The sequence below is a fragment of the Microcebus murinus genome, chromosome 5, assembly GCF_040939455.1.
Source record: "Microcebus murinus isolate Inina chromosome 5, M.murinus_Inina_mat1.0, whole genome shotgun sequence".
Classification (NCBI taxonomy): domain Eukaryota; kingdom Metazoa; phylum Chordata; class Mammalia; order Primates; family Cheirogaleidae; genus Microcebus; species Microcebus murinus.
The window spans coordinates 113,471,645-113,490,546 of record NC_134108.1 but is presented as its reverse complement, the minus strand read 5'-3'; the positions used below and the strand labels follow the sequence as shown (position 1 = coordinate 113,490,546).

Here is an 18,902-nt window from a genome sequence, read left to right as displayed (position 1 = left end):
TTTTTGCTTCTGTTTATGTAGTGAATTGCATTTATAGATTTACGTATGTTGAACCATCTCTGTATCCCTGGGATGAAGCCCACGTGGTCGTGGTGGATCATTTTTTTGATAAGTGTCTGGATTCGGTTAGTTAAGATTATGTTGAAAATTTTTACATCTATATTCATTAGGGATATTGGTCTGTACTGTTCTTTTTTTGTTGCATCCTTTCCTGGTTTTGGTATCAGAGTAATATTCACTTCATAAAAGGTGTCAGGGAGTTTTCCGTTCTTCTCGATGTTGTGGAATAGTTTCTGCAAGATAGGTACTAGTTTTTCTTTGTAAGTGTGGTAAAATTCGGGTGTGAAGCCATCTGGAGCGGGACTTTTCTTTTTAGGGAGATTTTTAATTGCTGCTTCCATTTCAGCTGTTGAGACAAGTCTGTTCAGGGAATCTATTTCTTCCTGGTTGAGCCTATGGAGCCTGTGTGTTTCTAGAAATTTGTCCATCTCCTCCACATTTTCCAGTTTGTGTGCATAAAGATTTTTGTAGTATTCATAAATTGTATCTTGTATATCTTTGGAATCAGTTGTTATATCTCCTTTTTTATTCCTGATGGAGCTTATTAGAGATTTCTGTTTTCCGCTTTCCATTAGTTTAGCCAATGGTGTGTCAATTTTGTTTATTTTTTCAAAGAACCAACTTTTTTGTTTTATTAATCTCCTGAATAGCTTCCCTGTTTTCAATTTCATTTAGTTCTGATTTGATCTTGTTGATTTCACTTCTTCAGCTGGGTTTTGGGTTCGTCTGTTCTTCTTTTTCCAGCTCTTTGAGTCATTTCATTACATTGTCTATTTGTGATCTTCTTGTCTTTTGGTTATAGGCATTTATGGAGATAAACTTTCCTCTCAGAACTGCTTTAGCTGTGTCCCAGAGGAGTTGATATCTTGTCTCTCCATTTTTGTTTTCTTCATAGAATTTTTTTATTTCCGTCTTGATTTCTTCATTTATGAAGTAATCATTTAGCAAGAGGTTGTTTAATTTCCACGTTTTTGTGTAGAAATGTAAGTGTCTGTTAGGGTTGATTTCTACTTTTATCCCCTGTGATCTGAGAAGGTACTTGGTACGATTTCTATTTTTTTAAATTTCTTGAGATTTACTTTGTGTCCTAGGATATGGTCAATCTTAGAGAATGTCTCGTGAGCTGATGAGAAGAACGTATATTCAGTGGATTTTAGGTAGAATGTCCTATAGATGTCAGTCGTAACAAATTGTTCTAGAGTTTTGTTTAAGTCCATTATTTCTTTATTAAATTTCTGTTTGGAGGATCTGTCTTGAGCCGTCAGTGGGGTGTTGAAATCTCCGGTGATAATGGAGTTGCTATTAATCCATTGGCTTAGCTCCAGTAAGGTTTGCTTTATGAATCTGGGTGCACCTAAGTTGGGTTTATATTTATTTAAAATTGTTATCTCTTCTTGTTGAACTGTGCCCTTCACCATTATATAATGACCCTCTTTGTCTTTCACTACTTTTGTTGGTTAAAAAACTAAATCATCTGAAATTAGAACAGCCACACCAGCCTTCTTTTGGCTTCTATTTGCTTGGAATACTGATCTCCACCCTTTTATTTTTAGTCTATATGCATCCTTGCAGGTTAGATGTGTTTCCTGAAGACAGCATATACTTGGCCTGTATTTTCTTATCCATTCAGCAAGCCTATGTCTCTTGAGTGGAGAGTTTAAGCCATTCACATTTATTGAGAGAACTGATACGTAAGGTAGATTACTCTTCATTCTGTTGGGTTGGATGTTGTTGCTATGATTTCTGTCTTGAGCCATTGTTATATCTGGCCTTTAATATCTTTGGGTTTTGGTTGTTTTTATATTCGTGGGTTATTATTATGATGTTCCATACGTAACGCTGTTTTAAGTACTACTTGTAGGGCTGGTCGTGTCTTAGTAAATTCTCTGAGCCTTTGCTTGTCTGAGAATGTTTTTATTTCTCCTTCATATACGAAACTTAGTTTTGCAGGGAATACTATTCTAGGGTGGGCATTGTTTTGTTTCAAAAGAGTGAGAATGGGGCCCCAGTCTCTCCTTGCTTGTAAAGTCTCATTAGAGAAGTCTGGTGTTATTTGAATTGGCTTTCTCTTGTATGTTACTTGCTTCTTTTGTCTTACAGCTCTTAGAAGGGCCTCTTTAGTTGATACTTTGGTCAGTCTGATGATTGCATGTCGTGACGTCTTCCTGTTTGCGTTGAATCTCCCAGGAGTCCTCTGAGCTTCTTGAACTTGTATATCAAGATTTTGAGCAAGGCGTGGGAAATTTTCCTCTATTATATCTTCAAACAGCTTGTCCAACCCTTGAGTGTTGTATTCTTCCCCTTCTGGTAAGCCTATGACCCTCACGTTAGGTTTCTTCACCTAATCCCCCAGCTCTTGTAGGCTTTGCTCTTTTTTCTTGTTTCTCTGCTCTATTTCTGTGACTGATTTATTTAATTGGAGGGTGTTATCTTCAAGCTCTGAGATTCTTTCTTCTGTTTGATCTACCCTGTTCTTGAGACTTTCCACTGTATTTTGTAGTTCCTTGAATTGATTCTTCATTTCCAGGGGCTCGGTTACACTTTTCTTCAAAGTGTCTAATGCTTTTTCCATATCCTGGAGGCTTTTTGTGGTTTCTTTATGTTGGTAATTGAGTTGTTGTTGCAGCTGGGTGAGTGTTCTTATGATCCACATATGAAATTCCTCTTCTGTCATATTGGTTTCCTGATTTTGGTTGGTGTCCGTTTCTAGGGGGCTAGTGCTCCTCTTTGGGGGTGTGTTTTCCGTTTGGTTCTTCATATTTCCTGAGTTCTTTCGCTGATTTCTTCCCATGTTGATCAATTGTTGTTTCTATCCTTTAGGTTATCGTTTGGGTATTCACACACTTTGTTTAGTTTCTGAGATGTTAGGTGGTGTCTGTGGGTGAGTTTGGACCACTCCCTGTATACTGAGTCAGTGGGTGCCTTGGAAAGGCTGTGCAAGATGCCATCCCTGTCAGTAGGTGGCGTTTGCTTGGAGGAACAGGCTATGCTGTTGATTTTGTGTCTTGTTGTCAGCTCTTGTTCTGGGCGGAGCTGGGTTGGGTAAGCCTGTCCTCAGGCCATTAGCAGGGGTTAAAGTTCTGTTCTCTGCTTCTATAAAAGCTGTTAGGGCGGGGCTGGAATGGCCCCCCTCAGCCAGAAAGTCTGTGTGTGGGGGTGGGGCTGTCGGAGACCCGCAATCTGGAGCAGGCCCTGCTTCTTTCCACCCTCCCCAACGCCGCAGCTTATCCTGGGTCTCTGCCAGCAGGCCAGACCACAAGCCACCAGGCCTCCCCAGACTGTGATGCCGGCGGGGGGTTCCCTGCACAGGAACGCCACCTGGGCTGGGCGCAAGGCCTCCTCCTGGGGGGAGGGTTGCCCTCTAGGATGCTGATCCACCCCTGGAGGCACACACACCTCAGTAGGCTGTTCACGTATAACCCATCTGTGCCCCAGGCAATGTTAGCCCTCAGTGCAGGGGATCTGGTCTGCAGGTCCAACCTCTGGGTCCCACAGTTCAAACTGTATCCCCACCAGGGAGAGGAGTTCCGGTCCGAATTCACCCACAGGGAGCCCAAGCTGGGTCTATGTCTCTCAGCCTCTGAGTCGGCCCTGTTCTCCTGGGAACACTGTACCAGCCTCACCTGGGAGAGCTGGCGGGTAGGGAGCTCACAGTCTGAGTTCTCCTGAGTCAGCTGTAGGGTCCCAAAAGGGAAGGTCCCGTTCCCTGGAGGTGCCTCTGGCTGGTGGCAGTATTGCCTCTCTTGGCAGCCGCGGGTAGGGTCAGCGTAGGAGAGGAGGAGGCAATATGGCGCCTGCCATGCGGCTTGGGTCTGTGCACACGGAGGTGGCCGGAGGAAGTTTGGAACCTGGTGCCACGTCTGCTACAGGCTCACCACTGGCAGGCGGCGGCCGTCTCTGGGCTAGTGTCTGCAGGTCTCTCTACCCGCTGGGGAGCCCACCATCAGTTCCAAATGCACGGGAGGGGAAACAGCAAATCCACCTACTCTTTCCGCTGGTCTCTGGGATGCTCTGGTGGTCTCAGCCTCCAGTTCTCCTCCGCAGCCTCCTCCCGTGGAGTGTCCCGGGGTCTCAGTTATCCCTCCTTCTGGCCCTCATCTGCTGTATGCTCGTCTTCTTGCTTCTTTTTTCTAATTTCTGCTAGAATCTGTCTTTTCTGCAGAGACACTCTGTCTGGCGGTGTTATTCATCTGCCATCTTGCTCCCGCCATCTAATCTTTGACAATGCACACAAAAACATACACTGGGGAAAAGAATCCCTTTTCTATAAAGGGTCCTGGGAAAACTGAATAGCAACTTGTAGAAGGCTGAAGCAGGATCCACTTTGTCACCGTTCGCAAAAATAAACTCACGCTGGATAACAGACTTAATCCTAAGGTGTGAAACTATCATAATTCTAGAGGAAAATGTTGGAAACACTCTCTTAGACATCAGCCTAGGCAAAGATTTTATGAAGAGGTCCCCAAAGGCTATCACAGCAGCAACAAAAATAAACAAATGGGACATGATCAAACTAAAAAGAGTCTGCACAGCCAAAGAAATAGTCATGAAAGTAAACGGAAAAGCTACAGAATGGGAGAACATTTTCACATCCTACACATCTGATAAGGGACTGATAACTAGAATCTACTTAGAACTCATGAAAATCAGGAAGAAAAAATCAAACAACCTTATCAAAAAGTGGGCAAAGGACATGAAAAGAAACTTTTCTAAAGAAGACAGAATAATCCCTAACAAACATATGAAAAAATGCTGAACATTTCTAATCATCATGGAAATACAAATCAAAACCACAATGAGATTTCACTTATCTCCAATGAGAATGGCCTTTATCAAAAAGTCTGAAAACAATAGATGTTGGCGTGGATGTGGAGAGATAGGAACACTTCTACACTGCTGGAAGCGATATAAGTAGATCTACCATTTGATCCAGCAATTCCATTACTCAGTATCTACCCAAAATTTCAAATGACACTCTAGAAAATAGACACCTGCACTCAAATTTTTATAGCAGCACTATTCACAATTGGAAACAACCCAAGTGCCCATCAGTTCATGAGTGGATTAATAAAATGTGGTATATGTATACCATGGAGTACTATTCAGCTCTAAGAAACAACGGTGATATAGCACATCTTGTATTTTCTTGGATAGAGCTGGAACCTATACTACTAATTGAAGTATCCCAAGAATGGAAAAACAAGCATCACATATACTCACCAGCAAACTGGTATTAACTGAGCAGCACTTAAGTAGACACACAAGAACTACATTAATGGAGTATTAAGTGGGTGGGAGGGAGAGGAGGGGAGAGGTATATACATACATAATGAGTGAGATGTGTACTGTCTGGGGGATGGTCATGCTTGAATCTCAGACTTTTGGGGGTGGGGGGCAAGGGCATTATTTGAAACTTTAAAATTTGGACCCCCATAATGTGCTGAAATAAAAAAAAAGAAAAATGTGTATAAAGCACCTGACACTAAGGGTTGAACAAATAGTTGAAATAGCTATTTTAATATGTATTATGGATACTAAATATGGATAAGAAAAGTAGGAGACTCTGGAAATCCCATACATACATCATAGGTATACTCTCATATTCATAGTTAATTTCATCTGATTATGATCTATAAGCTATTTGTTAATAACTAGCTTTAAATCATACAGGCCATTGTCCAAACTAATTGCCATTCTCTTTCATTTCAGAGAAATTTCTACAAGATGCCTTAAAATAACACTTGAACTGGAGGGAAGAAGGAAAGCCAATATTTGTGGAAGCATAACCTCTTAAATTTTAAAGAATTATATTTGAGAAGAATATATAGAATACACAAGTTGGAAGAGAGTTCTGGAAAGAAATCAGATTCATGCCTTTTCCACTTTGAAACATAATAATAAAGCTTTTTATTTGTATGGATCCTTAGAGTTTAAACATGGCTTTTAAATATATCTTTCTTTGAGCAAATTCTTCTTTTGACAGCACTTTCCTTAGTGCTGACTTCATGGCCTCATTCCGCAAGCTGTACATGACTGGGTTAAGGGTTGGAGGTATCACAGTATAGACTATGGAAAACATGAGGTCCATAGCTGATGGAGAATCAGAAGGGGGTCTCAGAAACTCAAAGCCTGCAGCTGACAGAAATAAAGTGACTACAAATAGGTGTGGTAGGCAGGTGGAGAAGACTTTGGTGCGGCCCTCAGCTGATGGGATTCTCAGCACCGTGGAGAAGATGCGAATATAGGAGAGCACAATGGAGATCAAACAGACAAAGGCTGTCAAAGTTGTGAAAGCAGCCACTACAATCTCATTAATGAATTCTTTAGAACAGGCTAGTTTCAGCATCTGAGGAACATCACAGAAGAATTGGTGAATGACTCTCTCCCCACAGAGCGGTATGGAGAAGTTAACAGTCGTGTGCATGAGCCCAGAGAGGCCCCCAGCAATCCACGCAGCTATCACAGCACGCCTGCAGGCATTGGGATCCATAATGGCCTCATACTGCAGTGGCTGACAGACTGCAGCACACCGGTCATAAGACATCACTGTGAGCATGGCCACTTCTGATGAGGCCAGAGATATGAAGAAGAAGACCTGAAGAACGCACTGAGCAAGGGAAATGTAACCATTGTCCAATAGCGAGTTCGCAATGGACTGGGGCACTGTGACCGAGATGAAGCAGAGGTCCAGAAGAGAGAGGTGCTTTAAGAAGTAATACATAGGGGAATGGAGACGAAGGTCCAAGGTAATGATAGTGATGATGAGGAGGTTGCCTGCCAGGGCCAGCAGGTATATTACCGAAAACAGCAGCACATGTAAAATCTGAACACTACGTTCATCAGAAAACCCCATGAGGAGGAATCCACTCGTTGAGGTCAAGTTGACCATAGTCACTCTGAAGATACCACGTGTAGCTCTGCTTAGGAAGCCAAAGAACAGAAGGAAAAAAAATGTGTGATATTTAATATATCTGTATGTCAAGTAACTCAGTGTCCTCAGCATGGAGTTACTAAAAGCAAGTTAAATTTATCTCCTCTCCATTGTGATTAACTAATATTCAATTCACAAAAAATTTTAGCTATTATTCAGAAATAGAATTGCTAAATATAAGAAACAAGTTAAAAATTTTCTGAAGCAGGTTTTGTGTTGTCAAAAAAGGAGACATTGACAGAAATAATAAAATCTTTACCTTCAGTAAAGTACATGAAAATGGGACTGATATACCAGGATCATTACATTATATATATAGTACTTTAGTATCATTAATACATTAATACATAGCTGTTTTTGTTAACCATTTGAAATCAGGTATTGATACCACCTTGTGAATGGATCTAGGAACAGCTCCGAGGCAAATCTAGAAGAGATGTTAGCTCAAAGAACCATCATACTTCTTGAATCTGAAAGGCCTTTAACATTTTAAAAAGATTACATTTGGTTGGAATGAACTTCCCATTCTTTTTTTTCCTTTTTTTAATTTCAGCATATTATAGGGGCACAAATGTTTAGGTTACATATATTGCCCTTGCCCCCCTCCCCAGCCAGAGCTTCAAGTGTGTCTGTCCCCAGATGGTGCGCATCACACCATCATTATATATGTATATACCATCCCTTCCTCCCTCCTCTCATCTTCCCAACGCCCGATGAATGTTATTCCTATATGTGCACTTAGGTGTTGATCAGTGAAACCAATTTTATGGTGAGTACATGTATTTATTTTTCCATTCTTGGGATACTTCACTTAGTAGAATGGGTTCCAGCTCTAATCAGGAAAATACAAGAGGTGCTAGATCACCACTGTTTCTTGTACCTTGAACTTCCCATTCTTGAAGAGTGAAATATAAGTCTCAAAATTGTAACATGTACGTGGCATCAGTGTGGATGCCTGAGCTTTGGACTTGAAGGATCTTGAAACTGAGGGACAATGCTTTGTCCTCAGAGAATACCTTTTAATTTTCAAAATCCTTAAGACAACTTGGGATTTGACATTTTTCAGTCAAATTCACTTGAACAAATAATGAGATTTTATACAAGGTATGTGCTAGGCAGAATTTTAGGTAGTGGAATATGTACCTTCCCAATATCATCTCCCAGTGTGGCTTCCCCAGTGGAAAAAAAACCTCTATTTTTCCCCTAGGCCTTGAAATATTTTAGATAGTGGGAGCCCATTTCTTAAAATAACCAACTAACCAAACAAAGAAAGCATTGATACAAATGTAACATAATTGTTAGGGAGGTTGGATGATAATACTTTCTCTATTATTATTTAAATGTATAATTGTAGAATAATAATAATAGAATCACTCTTTGCATCAGAACCACTCTGCTAACTGACTTTTTCTTTTTCTTTTTTTTAAATCTGTGGATTTGTTGAAAGTTCTATTAGTGTCATTTTCATTGACTTTTTTTTTTTTCTTGTGCTCAAAGACTATTCCTTCATTATTTCTGTCCATTTCTCTACCATTCCTTGACAATGGTACCTAACATATAGGAACTAAGTAATATTTATTTAACTATTTACATGATTTATTTTAATTCTATACAGACAAAAACTTAGTGATGAAGTTGCATGAGTTACTCCATTAAATACTGTGGTTTCTTCCACTTATTAGTCTCCAAACCATGGGAACAGGTTAAAAATCACTTAAATGAAACCAGAAATCTATTTTTGCTATAATTTATTTTGAGAACTCACCGAAATTGATTTTTGGGAAACATGTTTTTCTACAGGGAACAGTCGGTTCTTAATCTATCACCTGTGGTTCTGTCCCTGATTTAATCAGTGTGGCAGCAGGGATTAGAGGGAGACATGGGTTCTTTTCTTCAAAGGGCTTCTTCGTTATCCAAAGCAAGGCGACACAAGATTGGGAAAATGGGCTCCACATCTACTCGCCATCAAGTAGGTACTGACTGATTAAAATATGGTGCTCAAATTGTGGTAGTGCTCACCAGGGATTTGAGGGGGAGACCCACATCTTAGAAATGTGGCGATCATTGTGGGGGGGGAAGGGAATACCTGTAACCCTTCTTAGGGAGAGGCAAAGATATACAATGTAACCAAAATTTCAAAAAAACACCAAACTTTTATTGAATGGTAGGCAGGTGGGAGGGGGGAGGAGGGGAAGGGTCTATACTTACATAATGGGTGTGGTGTGCACCATCTGGGGGTTGGACATGCTTGAAGCTCTGGCACGGTGGGGGGAGGGGTGGCAGGGGCAATATATGTAACCCTAACAATATTTGTACCCCATAATATGATGAAATAAAAGGAGAAAAGGGGCTTCTATAGGCTTCTTGTTCCTATAATTTTCGTGTTCCTCCATCAAGAATGGATCAATACCTATTACTGTCAACCCTAATGCCTGTCTTAACTTGTTCCAAATATTGGATAGTAGCTTTGGAAATTAAAATAAAAGATGAATACATTAAAGTAGTTGATTTATGTTTTAGAATTTATTGTCTGTAGCTTCAAAATCAGAAGCATCCTCTATTATTTCCAACTTCTATACACATTCTTCTTGTAATCTAAAAAAATCTCCATCTTCTATCCTCTACATTAAAGAGAAAGGAAGAGGAAAACCACACACACAAAACATTTAATGCACACCTCCTACCAAAATTCTGCTCTCAACAACTCCCATCAAAATATTTTTTATTTTTATCTTCTTTGAATAGAGAATAATTTTTATATCTGATTAATAATTGGAAATTTTTATTATTTTAATTTTACCATTTGAAAATTGTATTGATTAATGCATTAATATAATATATCATTTTTCAAATAGGAGAGAAGGGAACCAGATATCTATGAAGACACTCTTAGGATGAAGAAAGATACTATGCGAACAGATAAAACTTGCATTCTATCCTTTCAAGTCATACCTGCATTATTCTTAAAAATTCTATAAAATTCTATAAAATATAATTTTCATGTGATATAAACATATTTTTATCTAAAATAAATAAAATACAATAAATATTTATTTGGTGGAGGATATAGTGGTTTCTTTCAATGTTATTTGTTCTCCCAAAATATTTTTTCTCTCTTCACTAACCACTTACATACGAATTGTATTTTTTTTTTTTTTTTTTTTTTTTTTTTTTTTTTGAGACAGAGTCTCACTTTTGTTGCCCAGGCTAGAGTGAGTGCCGTGGCGTCAGCCTAGCTCACAGCAACCTCAAACTCCTGGGCTCAAGCGATCCTTCTGTCTCAGCCTCCCAAGTAGCTGGGACTACAGGCATGCGCCACCATGCCCGGCTAATTTTTTCTATATATATTAGTTGGCCAATTAGTTTCTTTCTATTTATAGTAGAGACGGGGTCTCGCTCTTGCTCAGGCTGGTTTCAAACTCCTGACCTCGAGCAATCCGCCCGCCTCGGCCTCCCAGAGAGCTAGGATTACAGGCGTGAGCCACCGCGCCCGGCCACGAATTGTATTTTATCTTACAAAATATTTCTAAACTTTGTCCATCTGTTTTGAACTCTATTTTTTTTTTTTGAGACATAGTCTTACTGTGTCACCCAGGCTAGAGTGCCGTGGCATCAGCCTAGCTCACAGCAACCTCAAACTCCTGGGCTCAAGTGATCCTCCTGCCTCAGCCTCCCAAGTATCTGGGACTACAGGCACGTGTCACCATGCCTGCCTAATTTTTCTTTTCTATTTTTAGTTGTTTGGCTAATTTCTTTCTATTTATAGTAGAGGTGGGATCTCGCTCTTGCTCAGGCTGGTCTTGAACTTCTGAGCTCAAGCAATCCTCCCACCTCAGCCTCCCAAAATGGTAGGATTACAGGCGTGAGCCACCGCACCCAGCTGTTTTGAACTCTAATATGTTGAAACCCTGTATTTTTTGAAAAGTAGTTCTCCCACTTGTCAATAAGTCCACTTTTCTAAGGAATTGCAGAAGCTACTCTGTAAATTTGGCATCCTAATCCTTCACTGCTTTCCTGCTCTTTTCTGGGAGGTGGCATTGCTAGTCACTTTAATGAGAAAATGTAGGTAATTAGGTGTTAAGTACCTCAATTTTCTACATACATACAAATGAAATTACATCTTCAGTGTTTTATTTTTTTTTATTTTATTTTATTTTATTTTTTTACAGGGCTGGTAGTGATGGAGATCTTCAGTGTTTTAATTGCACCCACCCCTGAGTTTCAAAGACAGAGAGAGACCTATTTTCTTCTTTCCAAGTCAGCGACTTCCCCTATGCTCAGCCTTGTTCTATCTCAAATGGCTCTTTGAGACAATGCACTCTTGTCTCTCTCTCTCATATATACAAATATATAAATATGTGCACACACACAACATATATACACACACACATATAGGACATAGCATTATGTATAATCCCACGTCCAGCTCCATGTCTAATAAGGTTGATTTACTGAGATTACTTTTAGTACATTACTTTTAGTACATTGTTTCTTTTGACTTAAAATTTTCCTGAGTTTCACCGTCAATCCAAGTAGAATTGGTCACTCATTGAAGCCCAGATTGCATCAATTGAGATTCCTTATAATTTATAATATGTACTTACTTGCATAGGTTTCCCAGCCTATCTAAACTATTCTTAATTTGGGGGTGGGAAATTATAACATATATCTTATTTAGAATTATATCTGTGATAATTCACATAGTCACTGACAATAAACAGGGACTACAAAAATATAGGATAAATTCCACCAAATTTGGAGAAGTTTCACTTACCAGAGTTGATCTTAGTTGATAGAAACAAATTACATCAGACAACTGACTTGTTTGGAAAAAAAAAAAAAAGAAACAAATTACAGACTGAGCATCTTTGTTCTAGAATTGAGCTGGTGACTCACTCAGTCTGTGAAATTTTCATGTGAGAAAAGGGCTGGGATGCTTTCAAACAAGACTGAACAGGGAGCATAGACCCAGGGACATTTAAACTTCCCATTAAGTCAATGATACTTGAAATGAAGCCAGTGCTGCCCAGGCACTAGGGAACAAACCTCTTCAGTAAAGTTTGTGTTTCAGGTAAACACTATGAGTTCAAAGCAGGGGACTTCATAGAGCTCTCCCTCAAGGAACTGCCTCAGTGGGAAGTAGTTAATTGTTATTTTGGTTGAACTGAATTTTATGGTTTAAGTGCATTCCAGGTAGGGAAAAATGAACTTTGTATATATATAACTTGTTTTCTGTAGTATAAGTTTTCAGTTAGTTTTTCCTAATAAAATCTATTTTTAATTAACAATTTCAATTTAACTGGTCATCAGTAAAATTATGTATGCTTATATGGTTCTCAAGTAAAAATATAAATATTTAGTAATTATTTACTTACATAAACTCATACATGAGAAAAGAATCAAATAATTTTAGAGTTGAATCAATATTTAAAGATCTAATCTTTCTCCACACATACTGTCTTTTCTAAAACAACTCTCTGAAGCTTTTCATCCAGACTCCATTTTAACAATCCCCTAGATGAGTAATTTTTATACAAAGTAAATTAAATCAGCTTTTAAATACCTATAATTTTGAGAAAGGCAATTTTTTATTTAAGTTATTTTTATTTTGTCTCAGTGATGCCTGATGAATAGTCTTGTTGTCAATATATTAATAGGTGAATGCGTATCGAGTTTCACTGGGTGCCAGGTCCAGGCGCTCTACAAAGCATGTTACCTGTATTGTCTCACTCCTCACTACCCTATGTATGCAATTGGCACTATTATAGTTTAATTTATGAGTAATATTCCACCCCACTTTTCTCATTTGTCCAAAATTGTATTAATTGTTTCAGAATTAAATATTTTAAAAAATTGTGTTCAAGTGGATGTGTTCACAAACAAAAGTAACTAGATGCCATTATTTCCAATTAGTAGAAAGCTCAGTGACCTATATTTTCAAATATTAAACATGGGTATCTGTTAAAAGTTAATTTAAATTTATCCATGTCCCTGGAATCAACCTAGGAATAATAGTGGTTATTAGTGGCATCACCTATCAAGGTTTCTGCAGCACAGAAAGAGTGAAAATAGAAAAAAAGGGTTTTAACCCTATCGATTCAGAAAAGACACTCATCACTTTCACTTACATTTTGTTTGCCTAAATTATGTTCAGTCCAATATAATTAAAAGAAGATTAGAAAATGGGGAGTTATATGTGGTAAGAAAAAGGCAACAGTGTGATGCCACATCACCTAAACTTAAACACATACAAATAGGTTGAAATGCTGATAGCTATAACAAATATGTAAGTTAGGAGTCAGCTACCAATGGCAGACAGACGATTCATATAGGTAGACCCAGACAAAATGATATTTCTATCACTATTATGGCCCTAGACTTATTTTTTTCCATTGTCTCCATTTATTTCAAAACCACAGTAGAGAAAGAATGGACAGAATTAACTGAATGAGGTTCTAAAGTCCCTTTAGGCACATGCACCAAATCTACAACTTGTAGCCATTTACAAAATTCCTCAGGGAGTGTTCAAAGGAGATGCTAAGGTTGACAAAGACTAGAGGAAGAAAGAACCACAGAGGAAATTGGCATGATCATCTGTTAAAACTTTTTGTTTAAGCTAGCTCCTATGCCAAAAAAAAGGCATCAGCCAGAAAGAATTTATTCAAAGGACACAAAGGGAAACTTGAGCCTGGCCAACAGGGCAAGAAGAAGTCTGCAAAAAGCAAGTTAGGTACAGAAAGCTGAAGGTCGACAGGTGCCAAGTGAAGTGTGATTATTTTTGATAATTGAAAAGTCAATATCTCAATCATTTTAAATCATATATTTCTATTTCAGTCACTTATACATATGTGGCATCAGTAAATGTTTTCCAAATAAATGGATACACAGTTTCAACATAGCACCAACTTATTAAAATGTTGCTGTTTCGGCCGGGCGCGGTGGCTCACGCCTGTAATCCTAGCTCTCTGGGAGGCCGAGGCGGGCGGATTAATCAAGGTCAGGAGTTCAAAACCAGCCTGAGCAAGAGCGAGACCCCGTCTCTACTATAAATAGAAAGAAATTAATTGGCCAACTGATATATATATATAAAAAAAATTAGCCGGGCATGGTGGCGCATGCCTGTAGTCCCAGCTACTCGGGAGGCTGAGGCAGAAGGATCGCTCGAGCCCAGGAGATTGAGGTTGCTGTGAGCTAGGCTGACGCCATGGCACTCACTCTAGCCTGGACAACAAAGCGAGACTCTGTCTCAAAAAAAAAAAAAAAAATAAAAAAAAATAAAATGTTGCTGTTTCTATTGTTTTATATCATTTACTAAATATTTTTATCTCATAATTTACTAATATTATTTTAAATTTCATTGGATAATTAATCCAAATCAATAGTAAATAATTGTGGTGAGAATGGGAAGTCTTCCATTGTCCCTGACATTATTGTGAATTATCTAGTGCTTCTCTAATAAACATACTAGACTTTGTTTTTGATATAAATATTTATATCTTGGTATGCATATTTATACCTTATTGACTATGTTTCCCTACTGTTCCTTCTATATCACAAATCATATTTCTATTTAATTGCTTGCTGGATATTTGACAAATTAACTAATGAAATATTTAATAAATTTGCTAATATTTTAGTAATCTTTTCAGGAATACTAAAAATGTTTCTTCATTAACTGTGTTTCCAACATTGTGTCATTTTGATTTACCTGGTTGACAGTATATGTGATATAATTCATTTAATCATGTATTTAAATATATAACCTCCTAAACTCTAATGCAGCATTTTTGCAGAAATATTATACCTTTATAAAGTTAAAAATTCAAAACTTTTTAGAAATAAATCTCAGATTATTCCTTTGGCTTATCTGTAAGGTTGAAGGTGAATCAAAATCTAGTTCTAGGATTTGGGTCCATATCTGGAGCAACCTGTGACATCAGTAAAACATATCTCTGAGTACCCATATTTTTGTTTAAAACTTCATACATTTCCATAACACAATGTATTCATGTTTGTTCCCATACAAAATAGTAATTTCAGTGTTCAATTATTTTGAATTTTATCTATACTTCTAAGTAAAGCTAACAAACTCATGAAAACATAGCATTTTTACTTAGTGACCTCAAATACCTCACAACACACAACCTCTGATAAACACTGCTTTAATAAAATGAATAAATTAATACAATAAACAATTTTTCATAATGCATATTACTTCTGATTTGACATTTTATTGCATATCAGTATGAGGGTCCTTGTAAAAATAGTCATAAGTTATTAGAAACACTGTGATCAAAAAGATTTTGCAATGCTTTAGAATCTTTTTCCAAATTTTATTAGAATTGAGGAAATGGACTGTTTCTCTTGTATAACTAAGGGCCTTCAAAAATGCTTCCAAAAGCCTTTTCCCCATTGTTTCAGCCTATTGGCCCCACCATTGGCAGCCACAGAAAGTGGAAATGGTCCCTCTACTTCATTGACAAGAAATAAAGCTTTGCAGTGTGCTTTTTAGAGGGAGGAGAGGAGAGAGTTGCAGTAGTCCTTGGGAGAAAAAGAGGCAGCTCTAAGTCCATTTATGTCGAATGGATTTACTGAACAATTATCATGTCCAAAATATGATGCAGAGAAATGTGCAGGATACAAATATGATTATCACATGGGCTTGGGAAGGATTGATGCTGAAAGGCAATGCTATATGGTGAAATGTTTAAATAGGACTCATTTGAGGAGAGGCCATTTGGTGTGGCTGGGGTTAACCAGTGTTATGAAAAGAAGTAATTTTAAGATGCAATTGAATAGTTAAGTGGGGTAAAAACCACATATGTAGGGGAGAAAAGGGAAGTTCATATAAAATATTCCATGCCATATAGTAATCTCAATTTATTAGAGTATTTTATCTTTTGGGGAACTTTTTACGCATGTTTTGTATTAGATCCTATCTTTAATATTTGCAATTCTAAATTTTTATAATTTTGGGCAGTGTTGAACTCAGGTAGGTCATCAATGCTTCTAGTCATGTACTAATTTAATCAATAAATCAATTAATTCATTTTTGCCTTTCATGTATTTTTAATTTTTTTTATTTCAGCATATTACAGGGGTACAAATATTTAGGTTATATATATTGCCTTTGCCATACACCCAAGTCAGAGCTTCAAGCATGTCCATACCCCAGATGGTGTGCCCTACACCCATTAGCTGTGTATATACCCATACACCCCTCCACCCCTTGCCATCTTCCCAACACCTGATGAATGTTATTACTATATGTGGACTTAAGAGTTGATCAGTTAATACCAATTTGATGGTGAGTACATGTGGTGCTTGTTTTTCCATTCTTGTGATACTTCACTTAGTAGAATGGGCTCCAGCTTTATCCAGGATAATATAAGAGGTGCTAGATCACCCCTGTGTTTTGTGGCTGAGTAGAACTCCATGATATACATGTACTACATTTTATTAATCCACTCATGTATTGTCAGGCACTTGTGTTGTTTCCACATCCTTGCAATTATGAATTGTGCTGCCATAAAAATTCGAGTGCAGATGTCTTTTCTATAAAAATGTCTTTTGCTCTTTTGGGTAGATGCCTAATAGTGCTATTGCTGGATCGAATGGTAGTTCTTGTAGCTCTTTGAGTTATCTCCAAATTCTTTTCCACCGAGGTTGTACTAATTTGCATTCCCACCAATAGTATAAGAGTGTTCTTGTCTCTCCACATCCTCTCCAGCATTTGTTGTTTGGGGATTTTTTTGATAGAGGCCATTCTCATTGGAGATAAGTGATATATCATTGTGGTTTTGATTTGAATTTCCCTGATGATTAGAGATGTTGACCATTTTTCATATATTTGTTGGCCCTTAGTATATCTTCTTTTGAAAGTTTCTGTTCATGTCCTTTGCCCACTTTTTTTTTTAAGTTTGTAGTAATTTATTACAGCCCACTTTTTGATCCCAGAATTCACATCATCAGTGCCTTTATCCCTGCAAATTAAGGAACTTATAAAACACACTGAAGGATTTTCACAAGGTTGTTCATGATTATCAAGACCTTAGGGTATATCTTATTAAGGGACCCTAATCCATTATTTTGAAATAACCACAGAGAAGTGAAATAAGTAAAACTGATCAAACATATTTATGAACAGTTTGCACAGTGAAAAGTATAATTGTATGAAGTTGGGGATGTATATTAAAAGGGACAGAATGATATAGAATTATATTTTTGATTCACAATGAGTGCTTATTCATGATTTCATAAAACATCAAATAAAAATGATGTAGAACTATATGAATTTAGAATTACTTTATTATTTAAGTTTACTTTATGGGACACAGACTTATTATATTAATTATTAAATTTAACATCATCTGAAAGAAATAATTTAAAGCACTTTCAAATATAATCTAGTTTCTCTTATCTCTCTCTCTCTCACACATATACATGCAAACACACACACACCCTTGAATCTTTGAATTAAGACAAGAATTACTTTCACATTTGGTGGCACAGAACCTGTAGCCAAAGATAATAAATGATTATCCCCAAAGGCACACAGCTTGTGTATCACTCTGTGTTGATGGGCTTACACTTACTCATTAATGAATTTTTGCCTTTCAGGCAATGACATTGAGTTTTTGCTGAATTCACTAATATGTTTTTGAGACAATTGAGACAGTTGACTACCAAGGGCTATAAAACTTTTTTAAAGTAAAGATCAACAAAGAAGCCGAGTGTGGTGGCTCATGCCTATAATCCTAGCACTCTGGGAAGCTAAAGTGAGAGGGTTGCTTAGGGTTAGGATTTGGAGATCAGCCTGAGCTAGAGTGAGACCCTGTCTCTACCAAAAATAGAAAAACTTTTCTGGGCATGGTGGTCAACCTGTAGTTACAGCTACTCAGGAGGCTGAGACAGGAAGATTGCTATAGCCCAGGAGTTTGAGGTTGCTGTGAGCTATATTGATACTTGCACTCAAGTCCAGGCAACAGAGCAAGACTCTGTCTCAAAAAAAGAAAAGATCAACTAAAGTTTTGAATTCAACATGGAATTCTCATAACCCCCACATTGAAATAAAATTAATTTACTGAGTCAGGTGGAAGCTGCCTTGTCGAACAAGTAAGTCCTGAGTGTCTTAGTTTTCTTAAGTTAGAATTTTTCCCACCTTAAGTTTTTCCACCATTGTTCACTGTCCAAATCATCTCACTATTTTTTCTTTTTCCCCAGAGTAAATTCTATTTGTGTTAACCATGGCTTCATTGTTGTATACTACAAAAGCATATATGATTGATCAAGGTTTACAGTGAAAATAATTTATATTTAAAATCATGGTCTCTAATTTTTTAAATAAATTTCTATTTGCATATGTTTTATCTTAAATGTATTTCAACTAATGATCTCTTAATTTCATTAGCCTCTAGGGTCGAATAAAGGGCTTTGAGGGTGATATAACTGGATGTTGAATGTTGGAAGATTACTAAATTGTGTCAATATGTGTATTAATATTAACTTGTGATAGTAGTGGCATGTTTTTCTAAAAGACAGGATCATTTCTAATTTACTTCGGATTCATTTATAAATAATTTTTGACAAATATATTTTCTAAACTTTCTGGATATCTTCTCCTCTAGATATTATACCATTTTTCCTTTTAAACTAGAGTTAATTCGTAGTTAGGATTAGGAAGAAAAGAAGCATTGACTTGGTAAAATTCAATATTGTAAAGCAGATATCCTCTAAAGAGGATAAGTGCTATGTAAATTTCACCAGGAGTTGATTGTTTCTTTCTTGGTCTTGTTCCACTTGTGCACTTTGTGCCACTTGGTACATTGTTCCCTAATTGTTTATATGTCTGACATCTTTTGTGGAAGGAAAACACATCCACCCCTGCTTCTTAGGTCTTTTTTTGGGGGTA

The 18,902-nt window shown here is 37.5% G+C and overlaps 1 protein-coding gene across 1 annotated transcript; it reads right to left on the bottom strand.

Annotated features, from left to right (window-relative positions):
• Positions 1–5,983: 5,983 nt before the first annotated feature.
• Positions 5,984–6,949, bottom strand: OR14J1 (olfactory receptor family 14 subfamily J member 1). Its single transcript, XM_012743673.2, has one exon. It carries the CDS (start codon positions 6,947–6,949, stop codon positions 5,984–5,986), a length of 966 nt encoding a protein of 321 aa, XP_012599127.1.
• Between the last annotated feature and the right edge of the window lie 11,953 nt (positions 6,950–18,902).

Bases quoted from the DNA above. Each gene is read 5' to 3' on its own strand.
- OR14J1 (XM_012743673.2), bottom strand. From the start codon at position 6,949: ATGGTCAACTTGACCTCAACGAGTGGATTCCTCCTCATGGGGTTTTCT.